Here is a 22,125-nt window from a genome sequence, read left to right as displayed (position 1 = left end):
TTAAACTAAAGAGCTTTTGCACAGCAAAAGAAACTACCATCAGAGTGAACAGGCAACCTACAGAATGGGAGAAAATTTTTGCAACCTACTCATCTGACAAAGGGCTAATATCCAGAATCTACAAAGAACTCAAACAAATATACGAGAAAAAAAAAACAACCCCATCAAAAAGTGGGGAAAGGATATGAACAGACATTTCTCAAAAGAAGATATTCATACAGCCAACAGACACATGAAAAAATGCTCATCATCACTGGCCATCAGAGAAATGCAAATCAAAACCACAATGAGATACCATCTCACACCAGTTAGAATGGCAATCATTAAGAAGTCAGGAAACAACAGGTGTTGGAGAGGATGTGGAGAAATAGGAACACTTTTACACTGTTGGTGGGATTGTAAACTAGTTCAACCATTATGGAAAACAGTATGGCAATTCCTCAAGGATCTAGAACTAGATGTACCATATGACCCAGCCATCCCACTACTGGGTATATACCCAAAGGATTATAAATTAGTCTACTACAAAGACACATGCACACGTATGTTTATTGCGGCACTATTCACAATAGCAAAGACTTGGAATCAACCCAAATGTCCATCTGTGACAGACTGGATTAAGAAAATGTGGCACATATACACCATGGAATACTATGCAGCCATAAAAAAGGATGAGTTTGCGTCCTTTGTAGGGACATGGATGCAGCTGGAAACCATCATTCTTAGCAAACTATCACAAGAAGAGAAAACCAAACACCGCATGTTCTCACTCATAGGTGGGAACTGAACAATGAGATCACTTGGACTCGGGAAGGGGAACATCACACACTGGGGTCTATCATGGGGAGGGGGGAGGGGGGAGGAGGGAGGGATTGCATTGGGGAGTTATACATGATATAAATGATGAATTGATGGGTGCTGACGAGTTGATGGGTGCAGCACACCAACATGGCATAAGTATACATATGTAACAAACCTGCACGTTATGCACATGTACCCTAGAACTTAAAGTATAATAAAAAAAAAAAAAAAAGATGAACCCTCTGAGTAAAATGTATGAAGATACTGTTTCATGGGTTGTAGAGAAATTTGGGAGAGAATTTTAGAGTATACCTAACAAACTAATTTGCCTATCATTTTGGGAAAAGTTATATTTGCTCCCTTGCATTTTCTAAAAGGGATTAACATTTTATATGGCCCTGGGCTAACTAGTTGAATTAAGACGAAAGGAAAGCATTCTAGTCCGTCCTTCCCATGTGAGTTAATTAAACATTTTACACAATGCCCTGTAAAAAGAGGAAAATGCATAGGCCATTTATAATAGGCTGTTTCTTGGGTACAGTAGACAAAGAAGGAAGTAGCGGCCGGGCGCGCAGTGGCTCATGCCTGTAATCCCAGCACTTTGGGAGGCTGAGGAGGGTGGATCACCTGAGGTTAGGAGACCCACCTGAGGTTAGGAGACCAGCCTAGCCAAACTGGTGAAACGCCCTCTACCAAAAATAGAAAAATTAATTGGGCGTGGTGGCAGGCGCCTGTAATCCCAGCTACTCAGCAGGCCGAGGCCGGAGAATTGCTTGAACCTGGGAGGTGAAAGTTGGAGTGAGCCAGTGAGCCGAGATCGCCCCACTGCACTCCAGCCTGGGTGACAAGAGCGAAACTGCCTAAAAAAAAAAAAAAGTAGTAGTGATACAAGTCTCCACACTCCACCCTAGTTATAACCTCCAGCTGGTACCCTGGTCTGGCCTCTCCCTGGAGGCGCACAGGGCAGGAGACCCTAAAGTATTATCTTTTTTGATCATGGCTCTAACTGTTCTGCGCCATCTTCAACAGGTGAGACTAAGGAAGGGAATCACAGCTAATGAGTCATCTCAGCCAGGCGCAGTGCAGTGATCATTCCTGGGGGAAATAATCTCCTTGCAGGTTCATCTCAGTTCTGCAGCAATGCCTATTTCTTCCCACCCGCTCCAAGGCTGGTACTAAGGATGTGGAGCTCCTTTTCAACAACTCGCTTACTACAAAGTCCTGCTCATTAAAAGGCGAAGGTGGTAGTAGCAGAGGACCTGGTGGGCTATTTGCTCAACTGCTCTATCTTGCTTTGTAACTACCAAACCATTTCTGGGTGAGATCATGGGGACACAAGATTCTTCACATCTAGCTTCCTTTCCTCATTTGCTCGAGATAATCACAAAAATAACTTTAAGAAACCACCTGTATAAACATACTTGGAGTAAATATCTTCCGGGAATCGAACTATTGAATAGTAACCGATTGTCAGCCTCAACAGGGTGACTTGTTGCCCCCTAGTGGTAATCAGTGTCTGTACCGTCAACATCCCCACTCAATCACTGTTTTCTCTTTTTTTTTTTTCTTTTTGAGGCGGAGTCTCGCTCGGCCGCCCAGGCTGGAGTGCAGTGGCTGGATCTCAGCTCACTGCAAGCTCCACCTCCCGGGTTCATGCCATTCTCCTGCCTCAGCCTCCCGAGCAGCTGGGAATACAGGCGCCTGCTGCGTCGCCCGGCTAGTTTTTTGTATTTTTTAGTAGAGACGGAGTTTCACCGTGCTAGCCAGGATGGTCTTGATCTCCTGACCTTGTGATCCGCCCGTCTCGGCCTCCCAAAGTGCTGGGATTACAGGTTTGACCCACCGCGCCCGGCTCAATCACTGTTAAACACTTAGGTAACCAAGTTGTCAGTCACAAAGTTAAAAAACAGCCCTTGCTTTCATGGAGCTTGCCAAATATAGGCAAATGGTATAAAAATCCCTCCCCTAGGGAGCACGCTAGACACACCCGCAGGTGCAGGCACAGACGGGGCATGACTTCTACACAGGTATGCAGGGGAGGTCTTTTAGGGAGATTCCAGAGTGGATGATGTACTTTTATACTACAACATTCAGAATCATCTCTTCCTCTAAGTACAATTCCAGAATATTAAAAATATTATAAAATTTGGGAATAGACAGAGTCAAGTACACAAAAAGCCTATTGTATATTTAAGGACTATGCTTAGAAAAAAGGGTCCTTTTACTGGAAAGATAGGAAAATAGGTTTTTCTTCTTAACTTTATGGATCCAGTAAATCTGGGCAGGAGGCCCAAGGGTGGTGAGTCACTGTGAGAAGTAATGTTTAATTTTTTTTTTTTTTTTTGAGACGGAGTCTTGCTCTGTCGCCCAGGCTGGAGTGCAGTGGCCAGGATCTCAGCTCACTGCAAGCTCCGCCTCCCGGGTTCATGCCATTCTCCTGCCTCAGCCTCCCGAGCAGCTGGGACTACAGGCGCCCAGCCACCACACCCGGCTAGCTTTTTTTTTTTTTTTTTTTTTTTTTTTAGTAGAGACAGGGTTTCACTGTGTTAGCCAGGATGGTCTCGATCTCCTGACCTCGTGATCCGCCTGTCTCGGCAATGTTTAATTTAATCCAGCTATTGAGTGGTTTCCTTTTTCAACTTCCTCCCTTTTCCTAAGACCTTAAAAAAAAAAAAAAAAAAACCCAACAGAATATCTTCTTTGCCAACATTGTTTTTTTCTTTTGAGATGCAGTCTCCCTCTGTCGCCCAGCCTGGAGTGCAGTGGCGCGATCTCAGTTCACTGAAACCTCCTCCTGGGTTCAAGCGATTTTCCTGCTTCAGCCTCCCCAGCAGCTGGGATTATAGGCACGTGCCACCATACCTAGCTAGATTTTGTATTTTCAGTAGAGATGGGATTTCACCATGTTGGCCAGGCTGGAACTGCCAACATTTTCTTCATCCTCATCATCAATCACTTCTTCACCCACAAAATGTCTTTTGCTAGAACATGAGTTCCAGGTGGAGACAGATCACAGAAAGGGGAGGAAAACTCAGAAATCCTTCGTTACGAGACACTATCGAATTCCCCTCTTGCCTTTGTTTCCCTCAGGTAAAGAAAAAGATCGCTATTTTTCCATCAATATCACACCACAAATACCCACCTGTATTTATGTTGCCCTCAAGAGTTGTAATTCTGTTATCATCCTACTCAAGAAAAAAGGTAGTGAGAAACAACTGGAAGTTACTGGTATTTTGTCATTATAAGTAACAGGGTATTTCTTGGGCATTAGGGATGATTTATTTATTATTTGTGTCCTTGTCCACTGTAAAAAAGGGAAGCTTAAAAACACAAATGTGTGTTCCGGTTCCCAGCCTGAATACAAATTGTATTCAACTTCCGAGTGAAATGTGTCCAGACGGCAGGAGAGATCTACTTACCCGTGAGACTGACGAGCCTCCTTGGAACGAACTAATCCTGACAGAAGAAATACTTGTGAAGGGCAGATTAGTTCAAGAAAGCAAGGCTATGCAATACCACAGCAGACTTTCATTCAATGAAGACTGTGCTCCAGCCATGTCTCGAGAGTGGGAAGACAAAGCAGCAAACGGGCTCTATCTCCACAGGCTCTGGGGACAGTGACAGCTGCACTGGCTCCTTCAGGATGCTCAACCCTGGGCTGTGGAACACCAAGCACAGGCCTCAGCCCTTCCATGATGAGTATCGTTTAAAGGCATCAGCTGCAGCATTTCTGTTGCATACAAACGCACTAAGTACAAAAAAAAACCCCAGACTTTTGGGCCCATTGCTTATTATATAAAATTGTTTCCAGCAGTAGGGTTTAAGACAAAACACAAGTGAAATGAAACGTACAAGTTTGTTGTACAGAAACACTGAAAACATGGTTATGTCCGTCTACAATTCAATAAAACAAACACTGCCACAAATACCCTCAGATTCAGTTTAGATTTCATTCATTCAATAATTATTTTCTAAGTACCTTCATTACTGGGGATGCAGTCGTGAATAATAAAGTCCCTGCTCTCTTGGAGCCTCTGTTGTAGCAGTGGGGCAGGGGAGACAGACAGCAAACAGAACAAATCAGTACACAACATGTTAGGTAGTCACAGGGCCCTGGGTAGGGAAAGGAAAGCTTCTGCACACCCAAACCCCTTAAGAGCAATTTGAGGCGGCTGTAAATATTACAGCCTCTTTTGAGGGAAGATAGAAACTCTAAGTTATATATATACATATATGATATATACAATATATCATGTATATATAACTCTCTCTATATAACGCTAATATATATATATATGTATTTCAGAGATGGTCTGGCCATGTTACCCAGGTTGGTTGGTCTTGAACTCCTGGCCCGAGGTGATCCTCCTGTCTTTGCCTCCCAAAAGGGCTGAGATTATAGGCATGAGCCACAGTGCCTAGTCCTAACTTATATTTTAAAAAGTAACTTTTTTGTAAGTTGCACATTTCTGGTCAGACTCTTAAAGTTCGTCATTCTAGGGAGCTGTTCTAATTTTTAGTTATAAGCTATACGAATAAGTACTTTAAGTCTTCCATACCAAAGGAATAACACCCACACCACGTGGGTACACGTGCAGGTACATATATGAGTATGTTGACAGGCTCATGTCAAAAGTTACATATGTACATATATGTTAATCTATATTATATATTAATACAAAATTATTTCTGGCTCTAATGATACAAATCTTTCATATAAATTCTTAGATTACACTTGGTCTCTCCAAGAACTAGCAATATGCTAATTTTAAGGGAGTTAATTGGTACCCCCAAGTACGTGGTATTTCTAAGTAAATTTCTGTTCAGAAAATATACTTGTCACTTACAGCTAAGCATATGCTGATGAAGCAACATGTAGAACATAATGAAGAGTGGAATGCAACTGCCTTTCAATGTCTCGAAGATCAGGTAAAAACGAGGTTTTTGTTGTTGTTGTTTTTTGCTGCTAGTGCTCAGTGCTTGTTCACTGAGAACCACAGATGGTCTCAAAACGTGAAGTCTTGTGCTCCAACTTCCTAGAGATCTAACGATTTCACTGGTGTCTTTTAATGTTCATGTCTGTATTTTCCCTTCTCCACGTCCTACAAGGGCATTATTACTCCTTTTTAGGCTATCCAGTCTGAAGCACGTTTTCCCAGTGGTGAACCCAGCGCCAGAAGTCCTGGGCAGGATCATTGAATTGCAGTAGTCTGATAAGCAATGGTGGCAGGCAGTCAGGATATGTTTCCAATCACCTCTTCAAAGACGCAAACTTCCAAAGTGACAGGGCTTTTCCAAAGGTCAGGCCAGCCATGCATGGTGACTCACACCTGTAATCTCAGCACTTTGGGAGGACCAAGGTGGGTGGAGCACGAGGTCAGGAGTCCAAGACCAGCCTGGCCAACATGGTGAAACCCCGTCTCTACTAAAATACAAAAACTAATGGGATGTGTTGGCGGATACCTGTAATCCCCGCTACTCGGGAGGCTGAGGCAGGAGAATCACTTGAACCCGGGAGGCAGAGGTTGCAGTGAGCCGAGATCAAGCCACTGCACTCCAGCCTGGGCAACAGAGTGAGACAGTCTCAAAAAAACAGCCTCTGGTCTGAAAGATGACAATGTGTCAGTGTAGGGTTCTCCGGCAGAGAGCTGGGTCTCAGAGGAGATTCCTGGGTCTCCTCAATGGCTCACTATGCTCTGCTTGAACCACTCCAGAAGCCAGGTGGCAGGTCCGGGGACACGCATGGTGTGGCCTGCAGACACGTTATGTGCCCAGGATGTGCTGAGCACCACAGCCCTCCTGAGGGCAGCCGCCTTCAACCTCTTCTTCCACCAGGATGATCTGGTTTTTTCAGCAGAAATGACTACATAAATCAGACTGGCCTTAGCAATGGCCGCTTCCCAGCATGCTCTAACTTTGTCTCTTTTCTCTTTCACTGGTCCTTGCCGGAACGCTGCTCTGAGAACTCCGCCCTAGAGGCCACCAGAATTCCTAGATTCCTGACTATTAAGGATATCCATGGGTAATCCCCAGTAGCAAGTAATTTAAAAATAAGTTGTAGGTGCCTTTGGAAAGCATTATGTAATTTCTTAAATTAAGTTTTTCTTCCTAGTTACATTTTTTTCCCACTCAGTTCAATGATTTGTATTTTAAGGCCAAGCAGGCTGAGCAGAAGGGGTATCTGAATATTGCTAGACAGTGCAGAGAAGCCAGCCTGGTATTCAAAGTGACAGAGACCACCCATAACAACAGAGTGGGTTAATCACTGAGAGCTGATTAGGCGCTCAGGCTCCCAGCGGAACATTCTTCTTCCTCTTGCACCAAGGCCAGCGACCTCTTTCCTATGGAAGCATTCTTCTTCTGTGTCAGTCTCCCATCATGGCCATTTTCTGGTCCCAAGACTTCTTGCATACACTATCTTCTGGCATGGCATGTATATTAAAACTTGTACACACTCTCAGATCTTAAAATACAACAATTATTTCTCTAATCAGATAGTTACCTATTTTCTATGACTTCAGGGATTGCAAATTCCAGCCAGAAGCTATTGTTCTAGTAAGTTTTCAATCAGAAGTCTTACTGTGTAGTAAAAAATTGCCTGGCTTTAATCCTAAACCATGTAAGGGTAGATACTGTGATGTGGAAGCCAATGTTCTTGGGATAAATGAACAGAAGTCCCTGAACAATTTTAGGGATCATCTTTCTGGCATCTGCAGCTATTTTCTAGGCTAAGCTACTTTCCAGAAAACCAGGTGATAATGTGTTCGGACTTTCCTAAATAAATTTCCTGAGGGCCTAACCTCAGTGTTAAAAGACCAAATGTTTGAAATATCTCCAGAGGAAGAATGAAACAGAATGTTAGGAATGGCGAACAGACAGGTGTGGCACACGCAGTAACCAGCAGCATCAGTGACGGACAGGAACACAGGCATCATCCTTAGCCACGGTGCACAGCGAGCACAGTTGCACTTAGGCTCACAAGAGGGAGAAGGGTGGCCATCGTTTTGATCTGACTCATCTCATCCAATGCAGGTCCAATGACAGGCTTTTTCAAGATTTTACACGTGGAAAATAATGTAGGAAACGTTTGTCTCAACTCTTATAATTTCTTTCTTTTTTCTTTTCTTTTCTTTTTTTTTAAAGAGAGTCTCACTCTGTTGCCATGCTGGAGTGCAGTGGCGCCATCTCGGCTCACTGCAACCTCCACCTCCCGGGTTCAAGTGATTCTCCTGCCTCAGTCTCCTGAGTAGCTGAGACTACAGGCACATGCCACCATGCCCAGCTAATTTTTATACTTTTAGTAGAGATGGGGTTTCACCATGTTGGCCAGGATGGTCTCGATCTCTTGACCTCATGATCTGCCTGCCTTGGCCTCCCAAAGTGCTGGGATTACAGGCATGAGCCACCATGCCTGGGCCTGTAATTTCATTTTTAAATAGTAAAGTGCTTGCCTGTATTTTTAGGACCTATGATCTAAAGATGTTTTTTCTTCCCCGAAACAGGGAAATGTTCTCTTTGTAGTTACTGAGAGGAAGGCAAGGAGCTCAGGATCCCAGTGTAACTCCTGCAGAAAAACCTTATACTTGACAGAGTTCATTTCTGGTCATATAAAGTCCTGCTGTAGTTCTTCACTTGTTTTATTTTCACTTTCATCTTCATTAGAATAATTTCCTGAATCTTGGCTGGTTTGGGAACTGTATTTTTTATGATCTTCATCAGTCTGATTAGTTTCTTCTACTGTAGCAATTGTGCTTATATTTTCAATTATAAAACATTTTTCGATTTGCTCCTCAGAAGTTAAAAGCAGAAGATTCTTCAATGGCTGTTCAGAGAAATACTAATTTAAAAAAAGGGAAAGAGTAGAAATCAATTATTTAAAATAATAAAAATTCCTTTTCTAGTTCTAATAGCTTTAGTTTCTTATGTCCATTACTGAGAAAACCTCTCTTCTGGTCTGCATATTAAAAAGTCACCTAAGAACATACTAATTGCCTTATAATGTTTAAAATCATTAGTGAGGTCACTCTTATCTTAGTATCTTTTGTGGTGAGTCTTTGAAAAGTACCTAAGAAAGGTACACTGTGCCGTCAGGGGTAGGCGGGGAAGAACACGGGAAGGACAGGAGTGGGAGGGCTCTGGGATCATGACATTTTTTTTTGAAATAATAAAAATGTTTGTATCTAACCCATAGATATCCAGAAGAAGCACAAGTGAGAGATTATTAGCTATTGTAACTAGTTTTAAGTCTATTTTAAATAATAGCTATGAATATTAGAGTACACAAGAATGACATTCTTGTGCTCAGGGGTATAACAGTAAAATTGTTAATATTTACTGAGCATTTTTAGAGTGGTAAGGCTCTTAAGGTTTATCTCCTTTGTTCGTCACACCTCTACGGGGTAGTTTACAGCCAAGGGTACTTGCTTACCTGCCCTTAGTGACTCACTCAAATTCATAAAAGCCACCCTAGATGAGTGCATCATTTCCCAGGAACAGATTCTGTGCTTAGGCCTTCACCATTTAGTGCTTTCATTTAATATGCTAACTTCACAGAAGTGCCAAACAAAAAACTGTGATGTGTCATAAAAAAAAAGTCTCACGTTTTATTTCATTTTGTGTGATTTCACCCATATAATATACTTTCTACACTGATAGAATATTTCAGTCTTCTGGATATATACAGATGCTCCCAACTTACAATGGAATTATGTCCTGACAAATGCAGGACCTAATTCCAACGGCGTAAGTTGGGGACTGTCTGTACTGAAAAGAATCACATCACAGACTTTATTTATTTACTTATTTAGAGACAGAGTCTTGCTCTGTCGCCCAGGCTGGAGTGCAGTGGCACAACCTCGGCTCACTGCAATCTCCACCTCCTGGGTTCAAGCGATCCTCCTGCCTCTGCCTCCCGAGTAGCTGGGATTACAAGCGTGTGCTAATACGCCCAGCTAATTTTATATTTTTAGTAGAGACAAGGTTTCTCCATGTTGGCCGGCTGGTCTCAAACTCCTGACCTCAAGTGACCCACCCGCCTCAACCTCCCAAAGTGCTGGGATTACAGGCATGAGCCACCATGCCTGGCCAAGAATCACAGGCTTTAAATGGCAAAACAAATGCCACAGTGAATCTAGGAATTGCCAGAAAAATATGAAATTAAGGACAATCATTACTATCCCATGCTATGTTATTATATTAAATTACTGTTTTTAAAGTTAATTGACTAAAACTTTGAAGAAAATACCCAAATCAGCCTCTATTATTTTCTGGATATCAAGAAAACCTATACATATCCTGTTGAAATCAAACACATTTCCTGTTCATTTCCCAGCTGTTGACAAAAAAAATATAAAAAAAGTAACATACCTCCTCTATATTGGAAGAAGGTTTAAGTGATGGAAAGAAGACATAATTGATGCATCTCAAGAGGACTTTCACAGCATAAATGACAAATGGGAGAGCAAGTAATACAGTAAAAATTCCAATTATAAGCCAAATTTTAGATGTATTTCCTAAAAAGATATACATATTTATATGTTTTGACATACAAATGCCCTAACAGTGCTGACAGCTGTGTGAAAGACAAGCCATATGAAAGGAAATATAAAATCTATTAAATAATACTCTTAAAAATATTTCTGGTAGCACTGAGTCCACAGCAACCATAGGCAATGACATTTACATTTAAAGATTGGCGTGGGAACTGAAGTAAGAGATCCTCAGGGAGAAATACAATATTGACATACAGGCCAAACATGCAAGTATCCTTCAGCACTTATACGTCATACAACTAGCAAAATTTAATAGATATTCTGTGATTAAGCCTCTACTGGTCAACACTAGAAACTGTAAAATAGAAAATGAGACTAAACCAGTTCCCACATTAAAAAAATTCACAATGGAACTAAGTGATTTCTACATGATAATTATGTTAAGGATATTTTAAAAATTTAAAACTAATAGTCTTATTAAATGTTAAAGAGCAATAAATTAAGGAAATTAATTATAGGGATACTGGATGAAATATAAAGCATCCAACAACATCGACTTGAGAGTTAAGCATTACAAATATTTTCTAAAAAGTCTACTTTTGATTTATGTAGTTCAAGAAGAAAATATTCTTTCTATATATTTTTTGCAGTAAAGAGAAAATTTACAATTTTCAGTGTTCAGTATAGAATTACTTTTATTCTGCCTAGTCACATTTTTTAAAAAGACAATAAAAGATTCTGACCTGATTTTGTTTCCTCACACACAACATCACTAAAAACACTGCTTTTATTCAGCTTTTCATCCATGCTGTGTGCTCTGGCTTTCACACAATATACAGTCAGTGGTTTCAAATTAGGAATAGTAACATCAGTTTTTTTCTCGATAATTTTTCTCTAGAAAATATAATTAAATCATTGATAAAATTTAGTCACCTCATGAAATCGGGGAATATGTACTTTCTCAGTTCTTTTATGTTCAGTCTAACATTGGCCTCTCCCACGTAGTTGGTACGTGTTTGTTTTTTTTTCTAGACAGTCTCGCTCTGTCACCCAGGCGAGAGCGCAGTGGGCTCACTGCAACCTCCGCCTCCTGGGTTCAAGTGATTCTCCTGCCTCACCATACTGAGTAGTTGGGATTACAGGTGTAGATGCCACCACGCCTATTTTTTTTTTTTTTTTTTTTTTTTTTGGTAGAGATGGGGTTTCACCATGTTGTTTAGGCTGGTCTTGAACTCCTGGCCTCAAATGATCCACCCACCTCGGCCTCTGAAAGCGCTGGGATTACAGGGTATATGTGTAAGAAATATAAATTTGTTTTAGACAAACCACTATATCCAAATCAGAAAGTTAAAAATGCTGCTGCCAAAAAGCATATGATCTATTCCTAAGAGAATTCTAATTGATTTATGAGTACATGCCAAGTCTGGAGTAATTGCCATTGTATTACCTCTGATTAGTGACAGAATGGTTAAGAGTACGGGTTTGGGCCTCAAACTGCCTTATGAAGAGGTATCACTTACAGCTGTGTGGTCCTGCAATCGTTATTTAATTTCTCTCTGCCTGATTCCCTGACCTGTAAAATTGGGACAGTTATTGCTCCTATCTGTATTAGTCAGCTATTGCCAGAATAATGTCTAACAAGCCGGTGGCTTACACCTGTAATCCCAGCACTCTGGGAGGCCAAGCAGGAGGATCATTGGAGCCCAGGAGTTCAAGACTAGCCTGGACAACATAGCAAGACTCTGTTTCTACAAGAAATTTCAAAAAAATTAGCCAGGCATGGTGGTGTGAGCCTGTAGTCTCTGTTACTTGGGAGGCTGAGGAAATCCCTATTTCCCAAACAAACAAACAAAGCCTGGGCAACATGGTAAAATCCCATCTCTAGCAAAAATACAAAAAAATTAGCTCGGCATGGTTGCATGTGCCTGTAGTCCCAGCTACTTGGGAAGCTGAGGTGGGAGGATCGCTTAAGCCCAGGAAGTCGAGGCTGCAGTGAGCTGACATCACATGAGTGCACTCCAGCCTGGGTGACAAAATGAGAACCTGTCTCAAAACAAACAAAACCAAACAAAACAAAACAAAACATATAACAAAACTGCCTTAACATTCAGTGGCTCACAACATGATTATGTAGTTTCTCACTTGCAAGTCTACAGACTGGCTGGGGAGCTCCCATGCAGGCCGCGCATCGCATCGGGTTTAGGTCAGCTCCAACAGCCTCTAATCCTCCTTGGACCTGAGACTATGTGGAATGTGCTTTCTCTGTGGCAAACAGGAGCAGCGCAAGAGCCAAGCCAAACCCTGCAAGCACACTTAAGGCCTCTGCTCTCAGCACATCTACTCGGGCTCCAGCATCTACAGTCTGGTGATGCCGGGATGAAGGCACCATCCCAAGTATTTGCCAAACAGCAATTTAACCAATCACATCATTTGGCAGCGTTGTTTTGAAGAATGATTCAGACAATTCATGTACAATACTTAGCACAGTACCTTACATATAATTATTCAATAAGAGTTTCTATAATAATAATTATTGATATATGATTCAGTATAGGATAAGATGGCAACTACAATCTATTGAATCTCTACTACTTGTCCAGCAATGTGCTAGGCATTTTCATATCTGTTACTTCCTTTTAAACCTTATAAACATCCTTTTGAAAAATTTAGTTGTTATGATTACTCCAAGAGATAAAGCACCTTGAGTAATGTTACACAATTTAGTAGTGTGAGATAGAAATTTAGGTTTGTCTGATCTACAGACATCTGAAAACTGACCATAATTCTCAATGGGCTACATTATGCTATGGTTACAGTGTTGTTAGACAGTGAAAAAGGGAAGCAGCCAAATCAATGGAATTTGCTTAGATTTCCAATAGAAAATGAAGCGAAGTGAAAGAATTTACCAGCCTGCCTGGACAGGAGTTTTAAAGGTAGATCCTTGACTAACACTCCACAAGGGAGAAGTGATCTGGGAAACACGTATATTATCTGATGCTGTATATTATCTGATGGTGTATATTATCTTTGTCAGTGGTACCTGAATTTTAGGGTTTAGACCAGTGTTTGTCAACCCTTTTTTCATTACTTTCTGGGCAATTTTTTTCTAATCCTTCCCCCATCATAAAATTAAAGACTAAGGAATAAGATTTTGTTGGGCAAAGCTGAACTTTGGAAGAATGCTTTCCAATGGTTTTGGAGGAATAAAAACAACTGTATTATCTAGATTCTTTTGTCCCATAAGAATCAATTTTTGTCCCCTTGGAGGAGCCACCAGAGGACATTTGACAATATTTGGAGATATTTTTGGTTGTCACAACTAGGAAGGAACACTACTGGCATCTAGTAGGCAGAAACCAGAATGCTGCCAGGCATTTTGCACTGCACAGGTCAGCGCCCCCCCCCCCCGCCCAGGAACTAACTAACCAGCCCAAACGTCAGTAGTGCTGAGAAACCCGGATTTAGATGAATACATGGGAATCATGTTAAAAAAATGCAAATTCCTGAGCTCCATTCCCAGAGATAATGATTCAGCAACAACAGGCTCAGGAATCTGCATTTTAAAAGCAAACTGGGGCCCAGATGTAGCTCACCCATAACTCTATAGTACAAAACATGAAAAATGCTCATGTTCTTCATTCTGTAAATATCTGAGTTAATCACTCTTTTTTTTTTTTTGAGATGGAGTCTTGCTCAGTTGCCCAGGCTGGAGTGCAGTGGCACGATCTCGGCTCACTGCAAGCTCTGCCTCAGCCTCCCAAGCAGCTGGGACTACAGGGGCCTGCTGCCACACCCAGCTAATTTTTTGCATTTTTAGAAGAGATGGGATTTCATGTGTTAGCCAGGATGGTCTCGATCCCCTGACCTCATGATCCACCCACCTCAGCCTCCAAAGTGCTGGGATTACAGGCGTGAGCCACTGTGCCCGGCCTTTTTTTTTTTTTAAGACAGGCTGTCAGTCACTCTGTCACCCAGGCTGGAGTGCAGTGGCATGATCATGGCACACTGCAAGCTTGACCTCTGAAGCTCAAGCGATCCTCCCACCCCAAGTAGCTGGGAATATTAGATGCACGCCACCACACCAGGCTAATTTTTTTTTTTTTTTTTTTTTTTTTTTTTACAGGAGAAAGCGCGAACGCAGTCCCCCACTACCACAAATTATGCAGTCGAGTTTCCCACATTTGGGGAAATCGCAGGGGTCAGCACATCCGGAGTACAATAGATAAGCCTCGCCCTGGGAAAACCCCTTCGTGATCATGGTATCTCCCCTGCCAGGTAAGTTTTTAAAAATTTTTATTTGAGACAGGGTCTCCCTATTTTGCCCAGGCTGGTCTCAAACCCTTGGGCTCAAGTGATCCTCTCGCCTGGCCTCCTGAAGTGCTGGGATTACAGGCCACTACACCCAGCCCACATAAAAGTTTAAAAATTTCCCCCAATTTTAAATTCAAGCTTTATTTACCTAAATCACCGTTATAACTCTAAGTTACAAAATTATACTATACAGTCTTTTTACCTCAGCCTTTGAAGTGTTTTCCCAAAAAAGAATTTCATAAATCAGTGGATAATCCTGGATCACAGGTTTGTTTTCAGACCGTTGTGGAGCACCGATGGAGATACATAATGAATCACTAAGGGATCTAACGTTAAAGACTGGCGGGAGTAGGGAAGCTAGAAAAAATGTGTAAAGAAATAATGTTCAATTAGAAAAACAATTTTAAGAACTTGTACCAAATCAAGAGAATTACAATCTCCAGTAAAAACTACTGCTTTACCTTGTATTTCAGTATCAAACTTTATCTCTTCAGACCAAAAAGACGTGTTCTTTCCATCAGATGCTTGTACACGGAGAAGGTAAATTCCTTTTTGGAAAATGTTTTGAGGAAAGACACACTGGGTCGCTTTGACATTTTCACACTCACGTATTTGTTTCCATTTATACAAATGGTTTCCAGGGTTCCTTTTTAAAAAGGCACTTTTAAGACAAACAATTTTTAAACTCAACCACACATGAATTCAATAGATATTTATTAAGGATGTACAATATGCCAGACACTGATAGGGGCTAAGGTTACAGAAATAAATAGAAGCCACCCTCAGGAAACTCACAAACAATGGAAGAGATATGCATCTAACATAAAAGAAAGCCAAACATTGTTCCACACTGTGATCATGCTGTGCTCTGCTGCAGGTGGCTTATGTCAATGTGCAAGAACATCTATCAGTTAGAATTTCCAGGAATGCTGCAAGCTGGTTTTTTGTTTTTTTTTTTTTTTGAGACCGAGTCTCGCTCTGTCACCCAGGCTGGAGTGGAGTGGTAGGATCTTGGCTTACTGCAACCTCTGCCTCCTGGGTTCAAGCAATTCTCCTGCCTCTGTCCCCCTGAGTAGCTGGGATTACAGGCGCACACCACCAGGTCTGCCTAATTTTTGTATTTTTAGTAGAGACGGGGTTTCGCCATGTTGGCCAGGGTGGTCTCGAACTCCTGACCTCAGGTGATCCACCTACCTCGGCCTCCCAAAGTGCAAACTGGTTTTTCAACAAAAACCATTATTAAAAATTAAGTTATAAATATTTGCAAATAAAAATTGTTTTAAAGACAGAGGTGATAAATAAATTCATCTTGTCCTAACTATTTTACTACATTTTATTGTCTAAGCTCTTGGGGCTATCTTTATCTATTGTAGCTATATGACAGTGGTGTGCTACTGTGCATATCTTCCCAACTCCACGTTCAGGGACATCAGGCTGGTGGCTTGAAAGTGGCCATGGTGGGAATATTTATATTACGAAAGTCAGCAAACACTACAAAATAGGACTTTTTCATTCTGGAAAGCCAGTTGCTAAACATGCGCCAGCATACCAATGGATAAGTACTAAAATAGAGACACACTGCAGGGTTATGAGAGCAAGTATAAGTACGAGACTAAAGAGGTTAAATAACTTGCCCAGGAACCAGGAGCCAAAAGCATCTCAGTTCAAGCCCAGAACTCTAATAGCCTCCTGACTGGTTTCCTTGTCTCTCTCTAGTGTCTCCTTAGTCCACTCTCCCACATACCACATTGCTGTGCACACCTTCCTCAAATCCAGAGCGCAGGTTACCCATCACCCCAACACAAAGTCCCCAAAAGCCTACAGGATAGCCTGAGGTTGACCCTAATCTTGTCCCATTCTACTTATTCAGCTTTCTTCCCATTTCAACCTGGTGTCCACATGTTCTGCTACTCTAGAAGGACATCCTTCCCACTGAAGAAGGCAAAATTCTGAGATGGCCCCCAAGATTCCTGCCCCCTGGTGCACACATCCTGTATGATCCCCTCCTCTTGAGTATGGGCAGGACCTGTAAATACGTTGGAGGTCCTCCTCTCATAATGAGGTTACATTGAGTGGCAGAAGAAAAGCCATTTCACAGATGTAATTCAGGTCCCAAATCAGTTGAATCAAATGAGAGACTATTCTGGGTGGGCCTGACCTGATCAGACGAGCCCCTTCAAAGAGGGTTTTGCCGGGGGCGGTGGCTCACACCTCTGATCCTGGCACTTCAAAGAGGATTTCACCGGGCGCGGTGGCTCACACCTCTGATCCCAGCACTTTGGGAGGCTGAGGTGGGCGGATCACTCGAGGCCAGGAGTTTTCGAACAGCCTGGCCAACAAGGAGAAACCCTGTCACTACTAAAGATACAAAAAAACTGGCTGAGCGCAGTGCCTCATGCCTGTAATCCAAGAACTTTGGGAGGCTGAGGCGGGTGGATCACCTGAAGTCAGGAGTTCGAGACCAGCCTGGCCAACATGGTAAAACGCCATTTCTACTAAAACTACAAAAATTAGCTGGGTGTGGTGGTGCACACCTGTAGTCCCAGTTACTCGGGAGGCTGAGGCAGAAGAATAACTTGAACTCGGGAGGGGGAGGTTGCAGGGAGCCGAGATCGTGCCCCTGCATTCCAGTCTAGGCGACAGGGTGAGACTCCCTCTCAAACAAAAAAAGGATCTAGAGGTCAGACTCTCCCTTCCTGATGGTCTCTAAGAAGTGAGCCACCATGAGTTCTAGAAATAAATTCTGCCAACAACATGTGAGCTTGGGAGCGGCCCCCCAGTCTTGTATGACTGATTGACTCCTTGACTGCTTGGCAGAAGACCCAGCTAAGCCACGCTTGGACTCCTGACTCACAGAAACTTTGAGACAATAAATAGCTGTTTAAGTTGCTAAGTCTGTGGTAATTTGTTACAGAAACAGAAAACATCTAATACTTGTCTATTCGAAAAAAATCGGAATTAACAATCAAGGCCTTGTTCCTACCTCATCTCTTTTCTTATGGCTTCTTTGGTCTCTTCAGCCCCTATTCACCTTTACATTTTCAATTTCTGCAACCCTTATAATTTGTATACCACTCTTTAGTCTGAAACCATACAACACTTTGCAATGTCCGCTAACTGCTTTCGATTTCTAGAACCATGTGTGATTCTGTTGACTCTTTCCGTTTCTTCAGTGCTTTGTACAATATGCTAAGTGCCCCAAAGCAGCTTAGAGATCAGCCATCAGAAACACCGCTCATTATCTATTTGGTGACCCTATTATTTACTCACTTCTGAAAGTGAGGTATACACAAAAGGTTACTGAACAGTCTCCTGACTGGTTTGTGAGGTTATATATGCACTGTGGGGCACATATGCACATAAATGCATTTCCATTCTACTGGTCACCTTGGTTCAAAATGAACACTAAAAGATAGAGAGAAATTGATCATAGCAGTACTCACGCTTCCCTTCTCCCTCATTTTTTCTGCTTCTTTCCAGTTTCTTCTGACTTTTCGTTTCCTGTCTTAGCTATACTTGCCTTTGCTCTCTACTCCTCTGCCACCAATGTCTATCTTTCTTTCCATTTCTTTTCTCCCCATAACCCATTTTTCCTTCCACTTAATTTTCCTCTTCTTTTTTTCTCTCTATTCATCTCCTACAATTTTCCAATCAGTATAAACTACATGCAGTTCTCTTTTATCACTTTTTTTTACAAATTTTAATGTTTAGAGATGGGGGTCTCACTATGTTGCCCAGGCTGCGGTGCAGCGGCTACTTGCAGGTGTGATCATAGCACACTGCAGCCTCAATTCCTGGCCTCAAGTAATCCTCCTGCCTCAGCCCACTGAGTAGCTGGGACTATAGGCATGAGCCACTGCACCAGCCTAGTTCTCTTTCATTTATGCAGTGCCTAGACATCATCCGTGTTTAGCTAGCCTCTGCTCAACCACATAGAACACAGTTCTTTCCAACTTTCTTTCCCACTGAAGTAACTACTACAAAATTTTGTCAAAACCACTAAAGTAAAAAAGAAATGAGGAAGGCTAATTTTTTGAATTGAACAAGTGAGTCGACTGAGATCATTTTAAGGACTCATGGAAGAAGAGAGTTCTGAAGGAAAACATCAGGGTCAAGTGTAAGTGTTCCAGATTGCGGAAATAACACACGCAACTAGCCACATTTTTTTTTTTTTCTTAAGCTAGTAAGAACCCCAGATATTAGAATCCATCTATTTTACAAGTGAAGAAATTGAGGCCCATGGAGGTTAAGCGATTAGCTCAATGCCATCCAGTTAGTTACTGGCTGAACTGGGGTTAGAAATGAGATTTCTCATGTTTCCAATATATCGTACCCACCTCCCAGTCGGTCATTCTGTGTGCAAGGACCTGGTGACTGAAGCAGAGTGAAAAGAAGCATAATCAAAACAAACTGGGCAAAAGGAAATTCATAGAATAGAACTTACTGGAGCCACTGAACTTGAAAGGTCATGTTTGCATATGTATAATCCCATTTAAGAACATAGTTCTGATTTTGAACAATGACTTCTATATTTTCTGGTGGAGGTAGTTCATTTTCAACTAGAAGCCAAAGAACAGATAAAAAAAGCATACATTTTTACTCAAGTGAGATAACTGGCAAGAAGATAAAGGCTCACATTTTATCATTATAAGGTACTAGTTAAGGACGGTTTGTATTCACACTGTGTAATACTACACAGTCATTTGAAAGACGACAGGCCAGGTGCAGTGGCTCACACCTGTAATCCCAGCACTTTGGGAGGCTGAGGTGGATGGATCACGTGAGGTCAAGAGTTCAAGATCCGCCTGGCCAACACAGTGAAACCCCGTTTCTACTAAAAATACAAAAATTAGCCAGGCATGATGGCACACACCTGTAATCCCAGCTACTTGGGAGGCTGAGGCAGGAGAATCACGTGAACCTGGGAGGCAGAGGTTGCAGTGAGCTGAGACTGAGCCGCTGCACTCCAGTCTGGGCAACAGAGTGAGACCCTGTCCCCCAAAAAAAAGAAAAAAAAAAAGAATGCAATAGATGGCTATGATCAAATGAAGAATGTAACAGATCTGTATTGCCTGATATAGAATGATATCCCCAACAAACTGGGTTAAGTAAGCAAGCTGTAAAGTACAACTAGTAAGATTTTATTTTGTAATTTAAAAAACAAAACCCAAGAAACTGTGGATCTGTATATATGCTTACATAAGCCCTGAAAAAAGTTGTGAAAGGATATACACAAACTGCCAAGCAATGCTTACCTCTGGTGAATGGAATTGGGGATAAGAAGGGAGGAAGACTTCACTTTAAACCCTTCTGTAATGTTTGATTAAAAAAATAAAGCAAATGAAATTTACAATTAAACAAATCCCAGCTCCTGTCCTTGACCTTAATTATTGGAAAGATGTTACTGACTAAACACATCAGGATGCTTTCCTATTTTAACATCCCACGTACAGAAGTATGCTTGCTGGAAGAATGACTTGTCTACTAGCAACTACTTGCCCCCCTTTTCTTCCCATTTGCAGAACTCATAGTTCAGCTACCTCCCGCTTTATGTGGATTCTGAACAAATGAAAAGTTTTGTCATTACAAAATATTTGAACTTTTTTTTTTTTTCTAAGAAGGAGTCTTATTCTTTGTCCGACTTGCTCCCCACTGGAGTGCAGTGGCGCGATTTTGGCTCGCTGCAACTTCCACCTCCCAGGTTCAAGGGATTCTTGTGCCTCAGCCTCCAAGTAGCTACGACGACAGGCGGATGCCATCATGCCCAGCTAATTTTTTATTTTTAGTAGATACGGGGTTTTCCCATGTTGGTCAGGCTGTTCTCGAACTTCTGGCTTCAAGTGATCTGTCTACCTCAGTCTCCCAAAGTGTTGGGATTACAGGCGTGGGCCACTACGCCCAGCCTGAACTTTTAAGTAGAATTAATTTTCATTACTATTTGAGACAAAAATCCCAAATAACATTTATTTTGCTTATGTAAATGTTACAATGTTTTAAACATATATTAACCTATCATGTTAAATTGACAATTTGTATATATACTTATTGAAACTAAAACAAAACACCTTCCTTACCTGTGGTCTTTATACAATGTACTGGACTATAGACACCAATTTTCCTTGACGTAAGTAGTGCTGCTTTAACTTTTAAACAATAAGTAGTCTCTGGTGAGAGTTTATAAATTTTATGTCTGGAATAAATATTTTCAATCCTTTCCTATAATAAAAATATAAGTTAGTTCTTTAAAAAAGTATAAAGTCAAATTTTAGGATTACTTCACCTAATTTTTCTCTCACATTGATTAAACAAACGTAAAAATAATGCTTACTTCTACACTTGAAGAGTTTTTCCAGATAACTAAGCTATATGTAAAGCTTAAACCATCCAAAGCCCACATGACACTATCTTTTGTTCCAGGAGGAGAGATGTGTATCACTATTGCCTTATCTTCAGCTTCTAAATGTACTTCCGGAGGACCAATTTGAGCTGCAAAAAAAAAAAAAAAAAAAATCAAAACAGTTACTTTGGAACTTTATTAATACAATGCCAAAACCTTCATTCGACAAATAATTCTGAGCACTTACTATGTGCCTGCCACTTCTGGGAGTTAAGAGCACACAGATAGCATAGAAAGCTGTACGATCACCAGTGGAGGGATACAGAAAGAGAAGAGGTTCAATGACTGAGCCCAGCAGTAGTCTAACACTGAAAAGTCGGGAAGATGAAGCGATCAGTGAGCAGAGAACCAGGAAAGAGCAGTGCCCTAGAGATCCAGTAAAGGAAAAACTGAGTGATGACCACATCTGTGCTACTGAGGGATGAAGCCAGAAGAGGACTGGGAATTTGCTTGGCATTGTGGAGGCTGCTGTGACCTTGAGAACAATGTTTTTTTTTTTTTTTTGAGATGGAGTCTCGCTCTGTTGCCCAAGCTGGAATGCAGTGGCACGATCTCAGCTCACTGCAAGCTCCGCCTCCGGGGTTCACGCCATTCTCCTGCCTCAGCCTCCAAAGTAGCTGGGACTACAGGCGTCCGCCACCAAGCCAGGTTAGTTTTTTTTTTTTTTTTTTTTTTTACTTATTTTTGTATTTTTAGTAGAGACAGGGTTTCACCATGTTAGCCAGGATGGTCTCAATCTCCTGACCTCGTGATCCGCTCGCCTTGGCTTCCCCAAGTGCTGGGATTACAGGCGTGAGCCACCGCACCCGGCCAAAAAGAGTGGTTTTAATAGTGATGAGGAACAGCATTTGAATGGAGCGGACTGAGAGGGAATGGGAAGGTAAGTAGTATAGAAACGGAATACAGATCATTCTTGGTAAAGGGCAGTGGTTCTCAAGCCTTTTGGTCTCAGGATCCCCACCTTTTTTTGATATATGGTCTAGCTCTGTTGCTCAGGCTGGAGTGCAGTGGCACAAACACAGCTCACTGCAACCTTGATCTCCCAGGCTCAAGTGATCCTCCCTCTTCAGCTTCCTGAATAGCTGGGACTACAGCTGTGCACCACCATGCCTGGTTAATTTTTAT

The 22,125-nt window shown here is 41.8% G+C and overlaps 1 protein-coding gene and 1 non-coding gene across 4 annotated transcripts in view; both read right to left on the bottom strand.

Annotated features, from left to right (window-relative positions):
• Window positions 1–4,061: 4,061 nt before the first annotated feature.
• The window catches only part of IFNAR1 (interferon alpha and beta receptor subunit 1), a 35,374-nt gene continuing 17,310 nt past the window's right edge, over window positions 4,062–22,125 (bottom strand). The window contains exons 4-11 of one of the 3 annotated variants that reach the window (XM_010358834.2): window positions 20,932–21,089; window positions 20,678–20,819; window positions 19,048–19,162; window positions 15,065–15,264; window positions 14,806–14,960; window positions 11,036–11,186; window positions 10,168–10,313; window positions 4,062–8,638 (exon numbers count right to left, since the gene is read on the bottom strand). In XM_010358834.2, the coding sequence (XP_010357136.1) occupies window positions 8,405–8,638; window positions 10,168–10,313; window positions 11,036–11,186; window positions 14,806–14,960; window positions 15,065–15,264; window positions 19,048–19,162; window positions 20,678–20,819; window positions 20,932–21,089 (1,301 nt within the window). In that variant the 3' untranslated portion in view covers window positions 4,062–8,404. The remainder of the gene's footprint in view (window positions 8,639–10,167; window positions 10,314–11,035; window positions 11,187–14,805; window positions 14,961–15,064; window positions 15,265–19,047; window positions 19,163–20,677; window positions 20,820–20,931; window positions 21,090–22,125) is intronic. The other 2 variants (XM_010358836.2, XM_010358835.2) reach the window with 2 other exon arrangements.
• LOC115893104 lies at window positions 14,413–14,575 on the bottom strand. The gene has a single exon (XR_004053055.1). It is a non-coding gene; the product is annotated as a U1 spliceosomal RNA (small nuclear RNA).

Source organism: Rhinopithecus roxellana, chromosome 13 (genome assembly GCF_007565055.1).
Source record: "Rhinopithecus roxellana isolate Shanxi Qingling chromosome 13, ASM756505v1, whole genome shotgun sequence".
In the NCBI taxonomy this organism is placed as follows: Eukaryota; Metazoa; Chordata; class Mammalia; order Primates; family Cercopithecidae; genus Rhinopithecus; species Rhinopithecus roxellana.
This window is presented reverse-complemented; position numbering and strand designations above follow the sequence as displayed.